The sequence below is a fragment of the Kogia breviceps genome, chromosome 14 (genome assembly GCF_026419965.1).
Source record: "Kogia breviceps isolate mKogBre1 chromosome 14, mKogBre1 haplotype 1, whole genome shotgun sequence".
Taxonomy (NCBI): domain Eukaryota; kingdom Metazoa; phylum Chordata; class Mammalia; order Artiodactyla; family Physeteridae; genus Kogia; species Kogia breviceps.
In genome coordinates, this window is record NC_081323.1 from 49,352,677 (window position 1) to 49,373,511 (window position 20,835).

A 20,835-nucleotide genomic window follows, 5' to 3' on the forward strand; every position below is an offset into this window, starting at 1 on the left:
GGTGGAAGGGAGCGGAACGCGAGGGGAGAGGGCGGGCGTGAGCACCCGCGGCGCGGCGGGGGTGGCTTCCGCGGGGTCGGAGCGCGAGCCAGCGCCACCGCCCCTTGGGACCCCGGAACGCCAGCTCGCCCAGAGCGCAGATCCCGTTCTTACGGCAAGTGTGGCGCCCCCGCCTCATCCCCGGCGCTGCCCTTCCTCCGTCCCGGCCCCGCGCCCAGTAGCTAGCGCCTCAGTGGTCGCCGCCCGCACCGCGCGGCCCTGAGCCGCCGCTTTGCCCGCTCGCCTGGGCACGCTGCGAGAGCGGCCCGCTTCGCCAGCCCCGGCTCTTCGGTCCCACTCCGCGGCCGCCCGCTCCGCTCGCGGGCAGTAGTGCTCCACGTCACAGGAACTGAGGCAGGACCCCGACAGGACCAGCGCGCGGGGCTGGAGCCAGAGCCCCCAGCCCTACCAGTCGCTCGTCCTGCGCCCAGGCCCGGCCCCCGACGGCCGCGCGTTGAGATGACTTTCCGCTATCTCCTGAACGTCAGTTTCGAGGGACCCTGCTCCGACAGCAGCGCCGGGAGCTCCAGCGCGGGCGGTGGCGGGGGTGGCGCGGGCGGCGCGGCCGCCTCGGAGGGCCGGGCGGTGGACGGCGTGCGGGTGACCGCAGGCGGTGGCAGCGGCGGCGGCGTGGTGGGCGCGGGCAACGGCGAGGACAACCGGAGCTCCGCTGGGGAGCCGGGAGGCACGGGCGCCGGCGGCGAGGTGAACGGTACGGCGGCAGTCGGGGGGCTGGTGGTGAGTGCGCAGGGCGTGGGCGTGGGCGTTTTCCTGGCCGCCTTCATCCTCACGGCCGTGGCGGGCAACCTGATGGTCATCCTCTCCGTGGCCTGCAACCGCCACCTGCAGACGGTCACAAACTATTTCATTGTGAACCTGGCCGTGGCCGACCTGCTGCTGAGCACCACAGTGCTCCCCTTCTCGGCCACCATGGAGGTTCTGGGCTTCTGGGCCTTCGGCCGGGCCTTCTGCGACGTGTGGGCCGCCGTGGATGTGCTGTGCTGCACGGCCTCCATCCTCAGCCTCTGCACAATCTCGGTGGACCGGTACGTGGGCGTGCGCCACTCGCTCAAGTACCCAGCCATCATGACGGAGCGCAAGGCGGCCGCCATTCTGGCGCTGCTCTGGGCCGTAGCCCTCGTGGTGTCTGTGGGGCCACTGCTGGGCTGGAAGGAGCCGGTGCCCCCTGACGAGCGCTTCTGCGGCATCACGGAGGAGGTGGGATACGCTGTTTTCTCCTCCCTGTGCTCTTTCTACCTGCCTATGGCCGTCATTGTGGTCATGTACTGCCGCGTGTATGTGGTAGCGCGAAGCACCACGCGCAGCCTGGAGGCGGGAGTCAAGCGCGAGCGGGGCAAGGCCTCAGAGGTGGTGCTGCGCATCCACTGTCGGGGCGCAAGCACTGGCTCAGACGGAGCCCACGGTGGGATGCGCAGCGCCAAGGGCCACACCTTCCGCAGCTCACTGTCGGTGCGTCTGCTCAAGTTCTCTCGTGAGAAGAAGGCAGCCAAGACGCTGGCCATCGTCGTGGGCGTCTTCGTGCTCTGCTGGTTCCCCTTTTTCTTCGTCCTGCCACTGGGTGAGTGACCCGTCTCCCACCAGCCCCTTCTCTTCCTCCCTGAGCCTGTGACCGTCCCTTCCTGGCACCCAGACTTGGATGGCCCTTCCCAGTGGAGGGTGACTCTCCACCTGAACATGGAAGGTTTACTTAGTAACCTGCCTGGTCTCTTAGACACGTGCGTGTGCTGCTTTGTGGGAGAAAAATACACTCTTCATGCTTGCAGGATTTGTTTTATGAGCTTCTAACTTTTCTGGCCTTCCCACTTCTTCACTGCCATTACAAGCCCTGGGCTTGTTTTACACTCCCAACTCCTCTAAATACAAAAGGTCAGTGGAAATCTGTGCGGGCATCTGCTCCTGTAGTATGTGGCGAGCAGTGTATGTGCTTGTCTACATATCTCCCTCCCTCCACCACCAGGGCCTACATTCATTCATGAGCAGCAATCCCTGGCCAGTCTACGTGAACATCAGCAGACACCGGAAGCCACCTGCTTTCTCTCAGTTTGGAAGCTGGGAACCCCCCTGGGAGGCCCTCCCCAGCTGGTATTTGTGAATGCCATGGGCTCTCATTTCTGAAATCTCCTCCTGGTGGGGGGGGGTGTCTGTGTGGGGGTGAGAAAGAAAGGGAAAGGGCATCTTATCAAATGGAAAGTTAATATTGTTCATCGTAGTTTCTTAAATTTATGGAGTCCTAGCACTTCTGGAGAACTTTGCTATTTCTTTCACAGGCTTTCCTGTAGTCCTGGGAGGTGGGCAGCTGTTCTCAGGATCTTCCTCCCATGCCTTGAGGCGCCTCCTGGAAGCCCTGGGGCTCGGTCAGCACAGGGAGAAGAAAGGGAACAGCATCTGTGGGGTTGCATTTGCCCTGAGTCACTTCACCCACAGGTGCAACCAGCCAGCCCAAGCCAGGACCTCCCATGTACCTGTAATCACCCACATTGAACAGATGATAACATTTCACCATATTTGCCTCAGATCACTACCTCTCTCTCTTTTCAGATAAACAGAACAGCCACAACTAAGTTCCCTCCTCCTGTCCCTTCCTCATTTTCTCCCTCTCTCCCGCAGAGGTAAATCTGGTGTTTATCACTCCCACACATGTTTATACTCTTACTACAAACACCTGAATCCATAATAATAAATAGTATTGTTTTGTGTGTCCTTTGGACTTATATAAATTGCACCAGCTGTGCACATCCATCTTCAGTTTGCCCTTTTCACCCAATGTTTTGTCGTTGAGATTTATCCATTCTGGTTATTTTAGCAACAGTATAGTATTCTGTTTGAGAGTATGCCATGGTGTGTCTCAGTCTCCTGCTGAGTGTTCAGTTTTTCTAATTTTTCACTGTTACAATCAACACTGCAAAAGGCTACTGTTTTTTGAGGTCGAGATCACATCTCCCTCTTCCAAAAAGTCATCCCTAAATCTCCATGGCCTCTGCCCTTGCTGGCAGACACTGCTCTTCCTCAACCCCTCATCTCTGCTGCTCTTCACACCTAGTGTGGGAACCCTGGGGCTATCTTGCCTCTCCCTTCCTGCCGGTCTGCACTGTGCCCAGCCTCCCATGGCACCTCACCAAGTTCTAGAACAAAGCCCAGGGCCACAATGGAGCTGAATTTAGTGGAATCTGGCAATAATGAGCAAGTAGGACAGAGGCCAAGCAGGGAAACAGAATATTCTGATCTGCCATGATGTGGCTTGGAGGGCAGGACAGCAAAGAGAACAGGAGGACAGAGCCTGTGGTACAAGCAGGAGTGGTCTGAGGGTTATGCAGGAAGAAGGGGGGCCAGGAGCAATCCCCCACCAGGAGCTCTGGGGCCAGGCCTGGGAGGAGGGCATCTTTGGAGGAACGGGGAACATTCTGAGCAGCAACTTTTGGGGTTGAATGTGGAATCCAAGGGGTTGGCATATTTTGGTAGGAGGTGCCAGTATGTGCTTGGGGGAAGAGGATATTGGGAACTTAGATAAGTGAACCAAGGATGGATATGGTTGCAGAAGCAGGAGTGTGGGGTACAGTCTCCCAGAAAGGGGATGGATGGACAAAGAGACGAGATGGGCTGGGGAAGGAGCCTTGGGGAGTACCCACTTTGAAAGAACCCAGAAGGAGGCAGAGAAGGGGGCAGCCAGGAGAAGGTGGTACCGCCCTCCTTGCAGGCCCTGGTTCCCACACCAGGTATGAGGAACAGCAAACTTGGGAGGATTGAGAAAAAGCACTGTGTGCCAGCAAGGGCCACAGGCCATGGAAATGAAGGTGCCCAGTAGGGCCACAACCTGGGGTTGTTGAGCAGACCCAGGGTGCCCTTCACCCACATCGCCACACACAAAGCCAAGTGGAAGCTGAAGCCCCAGCCACAGCAGTGACATGGCCAGTGAGCAGCCCCAATAGCCCAGAGTATATCAAAAGCTTTAGGAAGTGGGCCCAGGGTCCCAGGGGTACACTGGCACAGGGGGCCGTGAACAGCCATCTATCACCTGAAATGTTTTAGTCAAGCCAGAGCTGCAGCAGAGAGAGATACAGACAAGGTATGCTGACCTGTGGGGCCATTGGGGCCCAAGTTGCTGGGCAGGAAAGAATGGGACACAAGCACAGGGCACCTAAAATCCTGAGGGGCTCAGAGAGGGACTAGGTGTCCCCCACACCTCCGTTTCCCTGTCTGTGACTCGATCTAGGCAGTGACTACATTGGTGAATATACATGAAAAGTCATCAGTCTGTACTCTTAAAATGTACACACTTTGTAAACTTGACTGTCAGTATCTTATGCCTTAATGAGAGAGAGAGAGGGAGAGAAGGCGGGAGGAGGCAGGAGGAGGCTGTGAGCCATCTGAGGAATTGGTGTCCAGGCTGGAAAGCACACTTTGGCAGCCAGGTGTGGAGGGTAGATTCAGCGTTTGCGTTTCAGAGTGCTAGCCAAGTGCCGAAGGACCCATCTCCACAGGCTCCCTGAGGTGACGCAGGGTCCACAGACTCAGGGAGAGAGGCAGGGGGTGCACTGCAGCAAGTTCTCAGGAATGGCATTACTGTTCCCTGGCCCAAAAACCTGAAGAAGAGGCTGGCATTACATCTCCTATCTGTGCCTTCGTGGCACCTGGCACATAGTAGATGCTTGGTCAGTGTGTGTATAGAAGGAATAAGTGGCAGAAGCCATGGCCTTTTCACATCCTTCCGTGCCAAGGATCTGGTTGACAAAGCTCAGCTGTCTATCTTTACTATTATTATTATTATTATTCCTGTGGTAAGAACACAACATGAGATCTACCCTTTTAACAAATTTTTAAGCATGCAGTATTGTTAACTCTAGGCACAAGATTGTACAGCAGATCTGTAGAATGTATTCATCTTGCTTTACTAAAACTTTATGCCTATTGTTTAGCAACTCCCCATTTCCCCCTCCCCTCAGCCCCTGGCACCCACCATTCCACTCTTTCTTTGAATTTATGACTATTTTAGATACCTCATGGAAGTGGAGTCATGCAGTCCTTCTGTGACTGGCTTATTTCATTTAGTATAACAGCCTCTGTGTAAGCAGAGACCTTGCTTACTCACAATGCATTGGGGGTGACTCCCCATTTATGTGACCTAAAAAAGTTTTTAAACATAACAGCTAACATTTATTGAGTGATTATTATGAACAAGCAATGAGCTAGGGGTTTTATTTTCCATTTTTAAAAATCATGGATAGTTTCAAACACATAAGTAGACAGAATGGTGTGATGGCCCCAGCTTCAACAAGTATCAACCCAAAGCTGATCTTCGTTCATTTCAACCCCCGCCCACTTTCCACCACTGCTTATTATTTTGAAGAAAATCCCAGACACCATATCAGTTCATCTGTAAATTCTTCAATGTATATTTCTAGAAGAACTTTTAAAAAATAACCACAATCCATATAACACATAAAAATAGTTGTTTAATAGTACCAAATATCTTAGTGTTCAAATGTTGCTGATTGCCTCATAAAATTTTAGTTTATTTGTTTGAATCAGGGTCCCAAAAAAAGTACATACATTGCATGCACTTGATTTGTCTCCTCAGTTTCTTTGATTAATAAGATTCCCCTACCCCCACCTTTTCCCTTTCAGCTTATTTGGTGAGGAAACCAGATTGTTTGTCCCAAAGGAGTTGCCCACATTTTGGAGTTTGCATCCCTATTAGTGCCATTTAATGTGTCCCCTTGTTCCCTGTACTTCCTATAAACTGGCTTGATCAGATTCAATTTCAGTGTTTGGGACAAGATTTCTTTTCTTTTGTGATGTTAAGATTGATCAGGGGTTCAGATGCAGTCAGCCTGATTCATTCATTATAAAATGTTCCATCAGCCTTTCATCTGCTAGTTTTAGCAGCCATTGACTATGGCCTGGACACATTATATCACTGGGACTGAAAGTGGCGATATCCAAATTCTGTCATTCCTTCTGCACTTGTAGACTAAAATTCTAAAAAGAATTCACCACTAGCTGTTTGGTCACTTGAAATAGAGTCCATACAGGAAAATCAGGAGAGCTGCCCGATGCTCTCCTTTATCAAAAGAAGAGTCAATTTCCTAGCAATCTTTCCAAACAGGACCAATAGGTTTTTTAGTACCATGTTAAAAGTGATTTTTAAATCTGTCACACATTATAGACATCACTGTTTTGGGGTTGGCCAATGGGTGCCCTTGGCCCTAGAGTCCTTGTTACTTCCTGACTAGGTCAGAGATCAGAGGTCAAACTGAAGTCAGGGTTAAGGGTCAGTTGACAGCCATGCTTTAAGCTTTAAATCTCACCAAATGCCTCAGCACCTGCTTACCTCCTCCCCAGGCTCAGTTCCAGGCTCGCTTCTGCCCCAGATCCTGGCCATGAGGGCCCTGAGCATTCCCATAGGACATGACCACTTCCTGTGTGGCTTGATCCTCCCAGACGACCAGAGCCCTTGAGCCCACACCTCATGGGAAAGTCTCTGAGTTCCTGAGCCTACCTCTGACCCCACCTGAACCCTGCCCCATCCTGCTTCATGAGGTATATGCCCACCAAAAAGGTCTCCTTGAATGCTAGAGGATTTGCCTGCCCTCCTTTGCAGATGGTGACCCAGCAGAACATTGGCCTGGGCCCCTGAGAGCCAGCATTGGGACATAGTGGGCAATGCCCCAGCAACTCAGTGCTGAGACTCCTGGACAGAGTGACCACTGTCTGGGAACTTCTCTCCTCTGGCAAAAGTACTGATCTGCTCCAACTCATGAGCCATTTGTCAGTATGGCCTGAGAACTGAAAGGTTCATGTTCAGATCAGGGTCATGTTCAGCCGAGCACAAGGGCCATTTGGCAGGGACTTCAGCCTTGGGCACGCAAAGCTTGGGATGTGACCACTCCAAGGCCACAGAGCAGGGAATGAGTTAAGAAGTGACAACAAGAGTGGAAAAGAGGGGAAGAGAGGGAAGATGGAGGGGGGGTGAGAAGGGGAGGGAGAAGAGCTGAAGGGGAATGGGTAGGGTCCAGTGTAGGACACTGAACATGTCTATGACTCATCTCCCTGCCTTGGGCCCCACCAGGCAGCCTCTGTGGCTCTAGGAACTACCCCTCCCTGCCAATCCACACAGCTGCAGAAGGATGTCCAGGGCCAGACCAGTAGCTCTAGGCCAGCCCCACAGAGCTCAAGGATCCTGAGGCAAACACAGAACACAGAAGGACTTGTGATCTATTCCTTGTCTATCTCAAGCCAGAGGACCCACTCGTTACCTCTCACCATGGAAGATTGGCAATGCAAGGAATTCAAGAGATTTGGCTTGGCACAGCTAGCCCCACAATATCCTCAACTCCGTGTCTTTATAATCCATCTGAGACCTGGAACCTATTCAGGTCACCTCTTCCTGACAGCCTTCCATGATTGTCTCTGCTTCAAAATGGCCTTATCTCTTACCATCTCTCCCTCCCCTTCTCTGTTCCAGCAGTCCTAACTTCTTGGTTGTCCTTGAACTTGTGCGGTACCCTGCTGCCTCAGGGCCTCTTCACATGCCCTCTCCTCTGTCTGGAATTCTCTTTCTTCAGGTAGATGCATGCCTCACTCCCTCAGAGGGTCTTCAGGTCTCAGCTCAAGTGTGCCTTATGAGAGAGGCCGACCCTTTAAAATACTGCAAAGAGGTCCGCTGCTTCCCAGCCTCTCTTGGGGAAGGTGCAATTGAGTTCTAGAGTCAGAAGCACTAAGTGAGCAGCTGAAAGAACTAGGAGAGAGAAAGGGAGTCTAGGACTGGGAATTCCATCTCTGTTGGCAGGGAAAGACCTGAATATGGTACATGGTATTTTTAACCCCTCTTTCTTTCTGGCTAGAGAAAATGGCTGCTTGTGGATAGAAAAGTCACTGTTGAGGGAGGAGGTGGGAAAGGGGAAAGACTGGGGTGCAGCCTAATAGTTCACGGTTGGCTGCAAGCTATGAACAAGACTGGCTGTGAATTCTGACATTCTGCCAAGAACAAGTTCCCTTCTGGTGACGCCAAAAGAGTGCTATTAATCACACAGTCCCCACTTGGCTTCAGCACTGTCACTTCTCAGCGAGGCTTGGCCAGATTGGCCAGTTCCAGCCTCAACCAGCATCTAAGCAGCATCTCCTGGGCCTGGGCATTGCTCTTACTTAGGAGAGGGGACTGGCCTGTGATAAGGCTGCAGACCTCTGCCGCCAATCTCAGCCTGCCTTAGTTTCCCCAACAGTGTGCAGGCCAGGCTAGCCCAGCCAACATGCCAAAGAGTGGGGTAACCTGCTGACACAAGAGAGGCCCTGCCTCTTCTGACTAGTGGATGTTCAACATCCCTAGACATTAGGTTAGACTCCTGACAGAGGAACCCCAAAACAGGGAATAGGGGAAGGCAGGTGGGAGCAAGCTTGATGAATACATGCAAGAAAAGGCCGAGGACTAGAGGGAAGCAGGTAAGAGTTGTGTTTGCAGTCATCTGCTACCTACATCCTGACCACCTCTCCTCATAGGTAGGTCAATGGGTTCACTCCTGTGCTCCAGCCTGCCTGTTGAGTGGAGAGAAATGGACATGAACATGCAAATTCATGCCCTGCCTTTCTCAGCAGTGGGCAGAAGAGTTGAAACAGTGACCAAGAGCTAATCCCTGGATTATAGGTTTAGGACCAATCAAGAGAGCTTGAAGACACATCCATGCAGAGTGTCCTGGGTCATGTCCCTGTACGTAGAGCCTGAGACAGGAGTTCTTATGCAAGTGATGGACTGAGGGAAGCTCTCAGGAGGTACCTGGGAGAGAGGGAAGCAGGATAAGTCAGAAAAGAGCTAAACCCAGGATGTGGTCTCAAAGTCTGGCCTCAGCCTGATCCCTGGAACAAGAACAACAGCAGAGAATTGTGCCACCTCGAGACAAGGAGTCTGGCCTTTTCCATCCCTGCTCAGTCTATCACTGGCTGTGGACTGCCACCTTGGTGGGAAGGTGTCATCTCCCAGTTGAAGCAGCTCCCATTGGTCAAGGGCAATTCTCCATTAGCAGCCAACTATAAGCCATTAGCAGCCAACACTCACAGTAGCTGGGGACCAGGGGCACCTGGGTGGGGCACTAATAGCATCAACTTCAAACCTTAAAGGTGACTTTTGAGCAAAGACTTGAAGAAGGGGAAGGAGATGGCCAAGTGGCTTTCTGGGGCTCCTCCCAGGAGGCTGGGGTCTGTTTCCTGAGATGCAGCAAGCAGGCAACAGCCCAGCCTTTCTGAGTGTTCTGGATGGGCATGCGTGCACAGGAACCAAATTCAATGTGGCAGCCCCCACGGGCCACCCTAAAGGCCATAGAGAAGGCCAATGAATGCCACCTGGTGGAGGCAGAATCAAGAAGTGCTCAAGGCACACACTCCAGAAACCACTCTCACCTCCGCAGACCCCGAGAGTGGAATTAATCACAGAACTGCTCCTGGAGAGGTGGTTCTATGCCCAAGTCTGAAGAACTGGAGAGACCTGCTATGGAGAAAGGAAGAGGGCCATCCTCCAGACCAGGCCAAATGTACAGAAGTCCAGAGGTAGGGATGGGCATGCTACTTGTGGAGCAGCTGCTGGAAGGTATTAAGTGAGTCTTTGTGGATCCTGACCCCAGGACCCCTGGAAGACCAGGGGAAGTTTTTTTCTATCTTTGCATGATGTCATGGAAAGACCAAGCACTTTAGGGCTAGACTGACTCAGGTTCAAATCCTGATGCTGCCACTTGCCCTCCGGAGATAACTAGAATCTCTGCAAAGTGGGATGCTAATGCCATGAGAATTAAATGAGAAGTGCTACATACAGGGCCCAGCATGCAGCCTGGTAGGTGCTGAACACTCAGAAAGCAAGCGTGAGCTCCCATTTCCTTCCTCGTCACCTTAGAGGCTACCTACATCTACCCAAACAGCACTTATTCACTTACCCAACAGGTACTTTAGGACTCCTGCTCTGGATCAGGCAAGTATGTTAGAGGCTGGGATGAAAAGAATAATTAATCCCATCCCTGCCCTCAAGAAACCTAGAGTCTAGGAGAGTAGATAGAGCAGTAACAAATTTTATTTGTTAAGATGCAGGCGTGCATAAAAGGGCACCTAACCCAGGCTTGGTGGGGGAGGACACCTGACCTGGGCTGGAGGGATGGGTGGAAGGAAGCAGAAAGCACCGTGGGAGCAGTTAGAGCCACGCAGGAAGGCAGAAGGAGCCCAGCCTCTGTGGGAAGACATGCTTGTGGCTTTGTATGGCCAATTGGGAAGGGAGGTAAGCTGAAGACAGCTTAGGATTATAAAAAGACTTGAATGCAACACAAGAAAATTTGGGTTTATTCCTTAGAGCCATTAGAAGCCACCAGCGGTTTTCAGAGGGGAAAAGAGAGAAACCATTTTTTTTTTACAATAAGTCTCCAGCAGCTGTGTGCAGAGTAGAGGAGACAAGGGACCACTGGGGGCTGTCACAGTCATGTAAACAAAATGAGATGCCAGAGTCAGCAAAGGCTTCAGGAATGAGGTGAAGGGACGGACCCCACTAGAGAGAATATTGAATGTACCAGACATGGTGACGTATAGGATAGAAAAGAGGGACTCATTCAGCAAACTCAGCAAGTGTTGAGCACCTACTGTGTTCAGCGTGTTCATGAGGTCTTCTGGGCAATGGGAGTGCAGCACCAAGCAAAACAGACACTAGTCCTGCCCCATGGACTCTTACCGCAGGGAGAAAGGTGATAGACAAAATGAAGAATAATTCAAGTAGTACAAGAGAAGGTAATAAGGGCCAAAGATAGAGCCAGTTGAGGGAGATGGGGAGTATGGGGTGGGGAACACTGCAATTTTTTTATTGTAGTTGATTTATAATATCGTGTTGTTTTCAGTTATACAGCAAAGTGATTCAGGTTTTTTTTTCAGATTATTTTCCTTTATAGATTATTATGAGATACTGAATACAGTCCCATGTGCTATACAGTAAATTATTGTTGCTTATCTATTTTATGTATAGTAGTTTGTGGCTGTTAATCTCACACTCCTAATTTGTCCCTCCCTCCCTCCCTCTCCCCTTTGGTAACTATAAGTTTGTTTTCTATGTCTGTGAGTCTGTTTCTGTTTTGTATATAGATTCATTTGTATTATTTTTTAGATTCCACATGTAAGTCATATCATATAATATGTGTCTTTCTCTGACTTACTTCACTTAGTATGACAATCTCTAGGTCCATCCATGTTGCTGCAAGTGGCAATATTTCATTCTTTTTATGGCTGAGTAATAGTCCATTGTTTATACAACCCAATCCTTGGGTTGTTTCCAGGCACACTGCAACTTTAGATGGGAGGTCAGGGAGCCATGTGGATTTCTGGGGGAAGAAGATTATGGGGAAAAGCAAATGCAAAGGCCCAAGGTGGGTGCGTGTCTGGCATGTCCAAGAAGCAAAAGGAGGGTAGTGTGGCTGGAACAGAGTCGAGGGGAGTAGGAGAGGATGTCAGGGGGTCAGGGGACCACATGTCGAGCTGTGAGGGGGAATGGCAGCCCTTAGAGGGTTTTGAGCTTGAGGAATGACATGATCTAGTTCTATTGCGTTGGCCAAAAAGTTCCTTCGGTTTTTAAGTAAAAATAAAAGACACATCTTTATTTTCACCCAGAACTTTATTGAACAACATATTCACTGTTTTGTTCCACTACCTTCTGAAATTTTTCAGACAACTTTATAATTCCATCTTCCCAAAAATTTTTATCTTTTTAAGCAAAGAACTGTTCCTTTTACAGTCTTCCAGGGAATTGAAATTTTTTCCATTAAGAGAATTTTGTAAAGACTGAAAAAAATGGAAATCCAAAGGTGCAATGTCTGGTGAATACGGTCAATGGATCAGAACTTCCCAGCCAAGCTGTAACAGTTTTTGCCTGGTCATCAAAGAAACATGCGGCCTTGCGTTATCCTGATGGAAGATTATGCATTTTCTGTTGACTAATTCCAGATTATTTTTGTTGAGTGCTGCTTTCAGTTGGTCTAATTGGGAGCAGTACTTGTTGGAATTAATCATTTGGTTTTCCAGAAGGATCTCATAATAGAGGACTCCCTTCTAATCCCACCATATACACAACATCATCTACTTTGGATGAAGACCGGCCTTTGGTGTGGTTGGTGGTGGTTCATTTCGCTTGCCCCACCATCTCTTCCGTTCCACATTATTGTACAGTATCCACTTTTCATTGCCCATCACAATTTGTTTTAAAAATGGAAACTTTTCGTTACGTTTAAGTAGAGAATCGCATGTGGAAAACATGCGAAAAACAGTCAAGAAGGTTTTTTCGCTTAACTTCTGTGGAACCCAAACATCAAAGCGATTCACATAACCAGGCTTGTGAAAATGATTTTCAACACTTGATTTGGATATTTTGAGTATGTCAGCTGTCTCCCCGCATGGTATAATGTTGATGGTTCTCAGTTAATGTCTCAATTTGATCCCTGTCAGCTTCAACTGGTCTACCCGACCATGGAGCATCGTCCAGCAAGAAATCTCCAGCAGGAAACTTCACAAACCACTTTTGACATGTTCGATCAGTCACAGCATCTTTTCCATACACTGAACAAATCTTTTTTTGTTTCAGTTGCATTTTTACCTTTCTTGAAATAATAAAGCATAATACACTGTAAATGATGCTTTTTTCTTCCATCTTCAATATTAAAATAGCTACATAAAAACTCACCAATTTTGATAAGTTTTTTTTTTAAATGCACGCTGATATGACAGCTGTCACAATACAATCTAACAAAATTGTTTTGAATGAAGTTAAAGACAACTAAGCGCTATCCAAGCAATTTTACGGAAAAAACTGAACAAAACTTTTGGCCAACCCAATATTTTTAAAGGATCACTCTAGCTGCCAAGTTGAGGGTAGATTTCAGGCTGCAAGGGTACACCCAAAAGACAGTCGGGAGACTGCTGAATTACTCAAGGGGAGAGGTGATTGTGTCTTAGACAGGGTAGGAGGGCACAGGGAGGAGGGTAGTGGTTGAGTTTCAATCTCATCCCCTTCTGCTGTGCACTCAATCACTCCATTCTATCCACACTAGCCTTGTCATTGTTCTGCAAACATACCAGGGCCACTTCAGGCCCTTTGCACTTGCTGTTTCCTCTACCTGGAATGCTTTTCCCCAAAATGTCCACATGCCTTATTCAGCTCTTTCCTCAAACGTCACATTCTCAGCAGGCCTTCTCTGGCCACTTTACCCAAAATTTATAGCACCACCCCCAGCCACACGCACACACATACATAAATACACACTAGGTATCTTCCTTCCCTGCTTTGTTTTTTATTAGCATGTTTTATTATCTGATACGTTTGCATTTTCCTTGTTTATCATATGTATTGCTGGTCTTGCCCTATGAAATGTAAGCTTTATGAGGGCAGGATAAGTGTGAGATGCCAGTAGACATCCAAATGGAAATGTCTGGGAGGCAGTGAGTCTTGGATCTATGAGTCTAGAATTTGGGAGAGCAAACTGAGCTGGAGATAGAACTGTGGGCATTACCAGCCAAAAGTCAGTGAGCCTGGATGAAATTGCCAGGAGAATAGATTACAAGACTCTTCTTATAAGGGCACTCCTACACGTAGCAGTGGGGACATGAGGAAGAAGGAGCAAAGGCAATTGACAAGGAGTAGAAAATCCAAGAGAATGGCACCCCAGAAGCCCCGGGTGAGATGAGAAGTGTCCAGGATGGATGAGAGCTATATCTGCATGTGGGAGGGCTGGGGTGGAGTGGGGCAGTGGGGCAAAACAGTGGAGTGAAAAGCAGGTGGGGAAGAGGAGATGGCATGGGTGGATAGAAAGGGTGGAGAGAATGAAGTCATAGCCAGAGAACCAGCAAAGAGGGTGCAGCTGTGACACAGGCAAGCTCACAAGTGACTGATGGGTCGAGAGCTCTACAACACAAGTAGAGACATGAACCTTGGGTGGGAGGAGAGACTTCTTTCTTACCAAGGAGGAAGACAGGTGAAGAAGGTTTGAGTGAGTGCCCAACTTCTTTGTCTTGTTTTCTCTGTGAAACAGAAAGTGAGATCAACTGCTTTGGAGAAGGTAAAGGGGCAGACTGCAGAGCCTGTGGAGAGGGGTAAAGGCTCAAAGGAGCTGGTGCAGGAATAGGTAGGTGGGGAGTGGGCTGATGGGTGGCAAGATTGCTTGAAGCCAGGACACAGAGCTGAGGTTGGAGACCCTAAGCGTGTTCAGAGTGTGGGTGAATCTCTCCAGAGTTAGGCTCTGGCTGGATAAATACAACCCAAATCCACAAGGACATGCGCATGGAAGGACTGAGAAAAGAATGGCTGGGGTGCAAGTGAGGAGAAGTCTCAGCTAAGCAGAGATGATAGGAGAAATCCAAGGGGCTGGCAGGTCAAAGTTCAGATGAGAAAAAGAGAGAGGACAGAAAGCTGCAGTCAGCAGTGGAATATAGATTTAAGTGAAGAAATGAACTGCTCAGCCTTATGTTTTAAAAGGACACACCCCCAGCTACTATGTGGAGAACAGGGTACTATGGGGGGCACAGGGGCAGAGCCCACTTGGAAGGGCACTGTAGGTAGATGATGACAGTAGCTGGGACCAGGGTGGTGACAGGGGATGGTGCAAAGTGGGGGATTCAGGACTAACAGGAGTTGGTGATGGACGGGATGCAGAGTGTGACAGAAAGAGAGGGGTCAGAACATGTGGTGCACCTACGATGTGCCAAGGATGGTGTGGGGAGCTCTCCATTTAAGGATCAGATAGATGGGAAACCGGTAGTTACTCGAAGTGTTCTTGGCATTGAAAAGTAAATAGATGTGTGAGGGGAGGGGGGAATACAACTAACTCTGCTGGGTCGGGAGGGGGTGATGTGACGAAGGCTCCCAGGAGGAGGTGCCACTGGAGCCAGCACTACCAGGTGGAGGAAGGAGGAAGGGCAGTCCAGGATGATCCTGTACAAAAGCACAGAGACAAGACTGGGGAACCCACTGTGGCCAGAGGGCAGTGAGCAGTCAGTGTGGCAACTTAGCTGATGCATATGAAGACGGAAGAGAAGCGGGAATTGCAAGAAAAAGGAGAACAAGGGGGTGGTGCTGGGCGCCTGGATGGCGGGAGGCCGAGAGAGGAGGGTCCCATGAGCACCTGTTTCCAGTGACAACTGCCAAGATGAGTTAGCACAGCTGTGCTTTATGCCTGCAAGAACGGCTGTGGACAATGTGGGGAGTAGGAGAGGGAACCAGCTCAGGACAGAGAAGGGGAGTGCCAGGTACTGAGAGACAGAGGCCTTGCCTCAGAGCCCCCTTGTACCCATTGAGGCTTTCCTGTAGCTGAGGATTTCCGGGGCTGGCAGAGGCTTGTGCTGGGCAGCTAGAGAGGACTGAGAAGGCAAGAGAGGTGAAACCAAGTGGTCGACCTAAGAGGCCATAACTCAGAGTGGCTGGAGGAGGAGAAAGTTCGGAGTGGCTGAGAAGGTGCTTGTCCACTGATGCCCTGACAGCAGGGCAGGGCTGCAGGGATAATGCCAGTGAGCACCCTCGGGAGTCTCAGGACAGTTACCCACCTCGTCCATGGCAAAGGGGAGGGAAGTGCCCACAAGCGCCCCTCCCCCGACCCAGAGATCCTTGAAAGAGGCTGTGGGCAGAAGAGAGAACGTTGGGGCAGGCAGGCAGCAAAGAGTGAGGCAGGGTGCAAGAAGGCGTAGGGGGTAGACTGCAGCACTCTGGGCAGAAGTAGGTGTGAGGCTCAGGACTGCCATATGTGAAAGGAACAGAGTAAAAGTCTCTTAGGAGCTCCTGCCCGTGAAAGCTGGAGCCCAAGGCACAGATGTCTGTATTTTCCAGGCAAGATGTCTGTGCACAGAGGGCAGACAGCAATTAAACAAAATTGTGGCGGCTGCTGTCAGTGCCCCACCCATCCCCCGTGAACATGGGTCACTTTCTGCCCCAGCAGCTGCCTCCATATCTTCGCCTGCAGCTTTCTCTGACCAGCAAAATCCTCACTGTCCACCCACACAGCAAGCAGGAAGTATGGAAAAATAACACCGTGAGGGAGCAACCCAAACACTGGCTTATGGTAATGGGAGTATAGATACCCCACCTCCCTCACCTTACTGATCCTGTTCTCCAGGAGCTCCCAGTGAGATTGCACCCCAGCTGCCCACAGCAGTGACTAACTTGTTAACTCTCCTTTTATTGGCTTCCTTCTCTCCCCTCTTTTTAATCACACTTCACTACTGGTGTTTCATTTACCTTCCAAATTAACAACTTGCATTTGAATCCTTGTCTCAGGTCTGCTTCTGGGAGAGCCCAAAGTAAGACAGAACCCTCAGCAGGACACAGTAGGAAAAACTTGGGGCTGAAAGGCTGAGTTTGTATCCCAGCTCCTTTGTGTGTAAGGAATTCCCAGCTGGCAGCAGGCTTCTGCATAGGTTGGTTGAGCATGAATTAGAATTTTAATGCTTAAAACAAGGCCCAGGCCACACTACTATATGCCATGTTGCCCACCAATCCGAATCAAAACCACACCAATAACAAAGCCCTTTGGCTGGCTTTTGGCTTACTGCTTAAAGCATAGTCCCCTGATTTGTCATCCTGGGCTAAATATAAAAGAATTCTAGCCTGAGTCAGAAAGTTATTTTCAGCACTCTGTCTTATTTTGCAGCCGTTAAGGGATACTGTTCAGAAGGCTGCCTTCCTGGAGGCTAAGGTCAATGCTGGTGGCCCCCACATTCCAGGGACAACTGCCCAATTCTTCTCCCAAGGGAAATTATCTCCTTAACACATTCTGATTGCTGCCCCAGCCTCCCCCAAACCCACCAGGTCTTGGCTACTGTTTCTGGCCACTCTCCAGAGCTGGGAACGGGGTCCCTTCCCAGGGCTGAGGTCTCCTCTCTCAAAAGCCACAGAAGTAGGGAAAGGGGGAGTGAACAGACTCCAGTATTTACTACAAACCTGCGACGTCTTGTGCCCTGAAATTTATGAATCGTCACAAAATCCCTTCCAGAGAAATTGTTGTGTGTATCTCACAGAAGAGTGAGACTTAGATGGCCAAATAACTTGCTCAAGGCTGTGTGACCAGGGTTTGAAAATGCTGTGCCACGCAATACTGCCTGACACTCCTCTTCCTCCACAGTGTCTCTTAGCATCAGGAATCCCACTGGGTGGGGGGTGGGTTATATGCAAGGGTCCCCAGGTCAAAGAGGGGGGCATGGTGCCTCTGCTCCCTCAGTAGGGGACACTGCTCTTATTTCTTTGAGGGCAAGGAGAAAAGAAAGCAGGTCCCATGATTTGTCAAGGACCACTACCCCTGGTCTGCTCAGCCTGGCAGACACCTGAAGCTTTTGCCTGGGATGGGACACTCCTGCCGCCTACCCCCAACCCCTGCTGATGTTGAGGATAGTGAGGGTGACAAAGTGGCCTCTGCTTCCTGGATGATGTCTTTGCATTTTGTTAGGTACCTTTGGAGACATGACTCCTTGAGGTCTATGGTGGGGAAGACAGGGGAAAGGTATGCAGGGAGGAGGGTCTTCCTGGCACAGCTGACCCCAGTGCCCCCACCTCCTCCTGCCTGGCACTCTGCTCCCTTTCAAAGCTATCCCAGAAGCCTTCCTGACTACTTCCCACTTACACTGGGACAGCCCCACTATCCTGCATTCTGACAGCTCATGGGCATTGTGTTTATTGAGGCTTAATTCTAGGTTCTATCTCTTGCCTGTTCAAAAATATCCATGGCTCCTAACTACCCACAAAATAAAAGCCAAACTTCCCAGCAATTAAGGCCCTTCACCATTTGTCTCAAATGAAGTTTTCTGAGCATATTCTACAGGACATTCCCATGCCCCAAACTTGTTATCCTCTTGCCCACCTGTCCCTTCCACTCCTGATACCCTCTGCCCTTCCTCATCCTGCCTGGCTCCTGTCCATCCTGAGACCCTGGAAGCCCCCCACCCCAATATACTAAGCGCCACCATCATCCCACCTGCATTCCCATGATATGTGATCCATTGCTACCGGGAGAGCAAGGCCTCGGGTGTTTTATGAGAGCCCAGTACAGTGCCTGGCTCAAGGGCACGCCTTGGTCAACATTTAATTCAGGAGTTCTTACCCTTTTTATGCTAGGGACTACTTGGGCATCTGGCAAAGTGTATGGAGCCTTTCTCAGAGTTACTCTTTTCAAATGCAAAAAATAAAATACAAAAGATTGCAGATGAAATCGACTTCATTTAATTGAAATCTGTGATTTAGTCTCCAATATGTTTCCATGTGAAGGCTTTAAATACCAAGATCTAGTGGTGTGTTCTAGTGACTGACACTTCCAAATAGTGAGAAGCATAGACAATATTCCAAAATATCTGTAGCAACTGCTAATATTAGGGGGTAAACTGCCAATACTGCACCAGTTTTGAGCTACAAAACAGTGTTTTCATATCGTTTTGTCTAATTCTACTCAGGTTTGTTGCTTACACTCGCTGGAAATGCTCAATTTCAGGTAAATGTGAGTAAAACTGAAGATGACTATTTTTTCTCATTCAAGTTCATGGACACCCTCGAATTATATCAGGAACTCATTGAAGAGAGATATCTTGAGAGCCACTGGTTGATGAATGGCCAGGGCCCCTGAAAGAGGTGGGGGGAGTGGGAGTAGTGCAGAGAGGGTGGCTCCCTTGCACCAGGCACTGCCTGGGACTCCCTCTCCCTGAGCATCTAATCAGCCTGGGTCTCTGCTTCCCACAGGCTCCCTGTTCCCACAGCTGAAGCCCTCAGAGGGCGTCTTCAAGGTTATCTTCTGGCTGGGCTACTTCAACAGTTGCGTGAACCCGCTCATCTACCCTTGTTCCAGCCGGGAGTTCAAGCGGGCCTTCCTCCGCCTCCTGCGCTGCCAATGCCATCGTAGTCGCCAGCACCACCGCCCCCTCTGGAGCATCTACGGTCACCACTGGCAAGCCTCAAATGGCGGCCCGCGCCCTGACTACGCTCCTGGCCCAGGCGCCGCGCCCTCCGGGGCCCTGCTGGCCCTCACCGCACCCTCAGCTCCCAGCTCCCCAGGCACACCCAAGGCACACGCTCCGGTCGTCGGCCGTGGAAAGCCGCCCTGCGCCTTTCACAAGTGGAGGCTTCTCGGGCCGTTCCGGAGACCCACCACCCAGTTGCATGCCAAGGTCTCCAGCCTGTCGCAAAAGAAGCACACCAGAGAGGCTGCGTGCGCCCTGCACTTGGAGGTGGAATCTGTGTCCTTAGGCGTCCCCAGTGATGCAGCTGAGGGCACCACCTGCCAGGCCTATGAATTGGCAAACTCTAGCCATCTCCGGGAGACTGATATTTAAGGACCCCTGAGTTAGGCCGAGGAGTGTGCTGGGGTGGGAGAAGTGTGTGGAGATGGAGGCTGGCTTTGTTCAAGAGGCCAGTGAGAACCAAGGACCCAGAAATTGATCAGGGCGACTGCTCTCCAGAATCCCTGAGGAACTGAGGTGTGGGTGAAGCCCCTGAAGGGCGGAAAGTTATGGCTCACCCTCCTGGACACAGATGCCCCCAGCTCCTCCTTTCAAGGGAGAGGCTGAGGGCTCCTTGGGACCATTTGCTTCCAATCCCTGTTTGAGAAACACTGCCCCATCCATGCCTTGAACCCTGGGTAGATGGCCCCAAGTATGGCCAGGCAGCCCTGACCCTCCTCTTGGGGAGGAAAGGGCACAGGGGCCCTGCCTGGCTGCCCCCAATACCTCCCCTCCGGAAAAAGTCAGTGGGGCCAAAGCTTCTCAATGGACACAATTTATCCTTACTGCAGACTGGAGGAATCCAGTGTCCTGCCATTGCCACCCACAAACTTTGGTGGAAGATTGGATGACTGTCCTACAAGCCTGTTGTATTAACCTGTGGGCCCACTTTGCCCTACTGAGGCTCCGCCCTGCCCCTCACTTTGTCTCCCCAAGGGCCTTACTGTTTACACTGTATATAGCTCCTTGTGCCTGTGCCCATCACTTCTTGCTGGGCTCTGGAACCATCAAATGGGGAGAACTTTGTCATTTTTAGACATATTTATTGGTCAGAGTACTTCTATTTTGTCCAAACTGTGCAAACTGTTCATCTTCGGCTTACAACCCATAAAGAACTACTTTTTGTTTTTCTAAAATCCTTCAAGTACTAAAGGCCCACAAGAGGATAAATTGGGTCTGTGTTCACCTTTCTAGTTTCAACCTGTCTCTTTAACTGATGGCTGCTGTCCTTTGGGACTTTCAGCATAACCAAAAGATTTGGGCATTTTGTTGGCTTTTAAAACTCACATGATTAGTCTTGGGAACAAACAGTAATTATAAGCACAAAGTTTCACTTTTTCAGTCTCACCAGATATATCTGTGATGCTCTGAGGGCCTCAGTCTGGAAGGTGGCCATCAGTTAAATGGGTGAAACATTACTTTACATGAAAAAATGTACAAGCCCAAGTAGACAGGTATACATGATGAGAGAACATCTACCTAGGAACCATGCTTATTGGCTTTGAGTAAAATGTCCAACACTTGTCATGTTCCCAAGAGACTACAGGTAGTTCAGTCTTCAGCTAGATAATATCAACCACATACATCCAACCAGCATGGGAATGATGACTGTAGCCCAATGGACCCTTGGAAAGAGAGCTGGTTAGATAATACCCTGGGCTGTCTGGAGTGAAGGTGTTCTGAAACTGGAAGAACCAACTGCTGGGGCCAACATGAACCAGTATTTTGAGCCAAAAGCTTCCATCCTATAGTAGGGAGGTAGTCTGTTTAAAAGGTCACCACAATTTCAGATCCCTCATCCCAATATTA

At 50.2% G+C, this 20,835-nt stretch overlaps 2 protein-coding genes across 6 annotated transcripts in view; one reads left to right on the plus strand and one right to left on the minus strand.

Moving 5' to 3' along the window:
- Window positions 1-30: 30 nt before the first annotated feature.
- ADRA1D (adrenoceptor alpha 1D) lies at window positions 31-20,202 on the plus strand. Of its 3 annotated transcripts, XM_067013641.1 has the most exons (3): window positions 31-1,618; window positions 2,018-2,142; window positions 2,328-2,421. In XM_067013641.1, the coding sequence occupies exons 1-3, from the start codon at window positions 499-501 to the stop codon at window positions 2,337-2,339; spliced, it is 1,257 nt and encodes a 418-aa protein (XP_066869742.1). In that variant the 5' UTR covers window positions 31-498; the 3' UTR covers window positions 2,340-2,421. The 3 variants fall into 3 exon arrangements, with proteins under 3 accessions (XP_066869742.1, XP_058894885.1, XP_066869741.1); XM_059038902.2 differs by lacking the exons at window positions 2,018-2,142; window positions 2,328-2,421 and adding an exon at window positions 18,770-20,202; XM_067013640.1 differs by lacking the exon at window positions 2,018-2,142 and having other exon boundaries at window positions 2,328-2,760.
- Window positions 11,673-20,835, minus strand: part of SMOX (spermine oxidase) — a 61,581-nt gene continuing 52,418 nt past the window's right edge. Inside the window, exons 9-10 of one of the 3 annotated variants that reach the window (XR_010836607.1) lie at window positions 14,019-14,079; window positions 11,679-12,662 (exon numbers count right to left, since the gene is read on the minus strand). The gene's annotated coding sequence lies outside the window, so the exon portion shown is untranslated. Of the gene's footprint in view, window positions 12,663-12,779; window positions 14,080-20,835 lie in introns of those variants that run through there. The other 2 variants (XR_010836606.1, XR_010836605.1) reach the window with 2 other exon arrangements.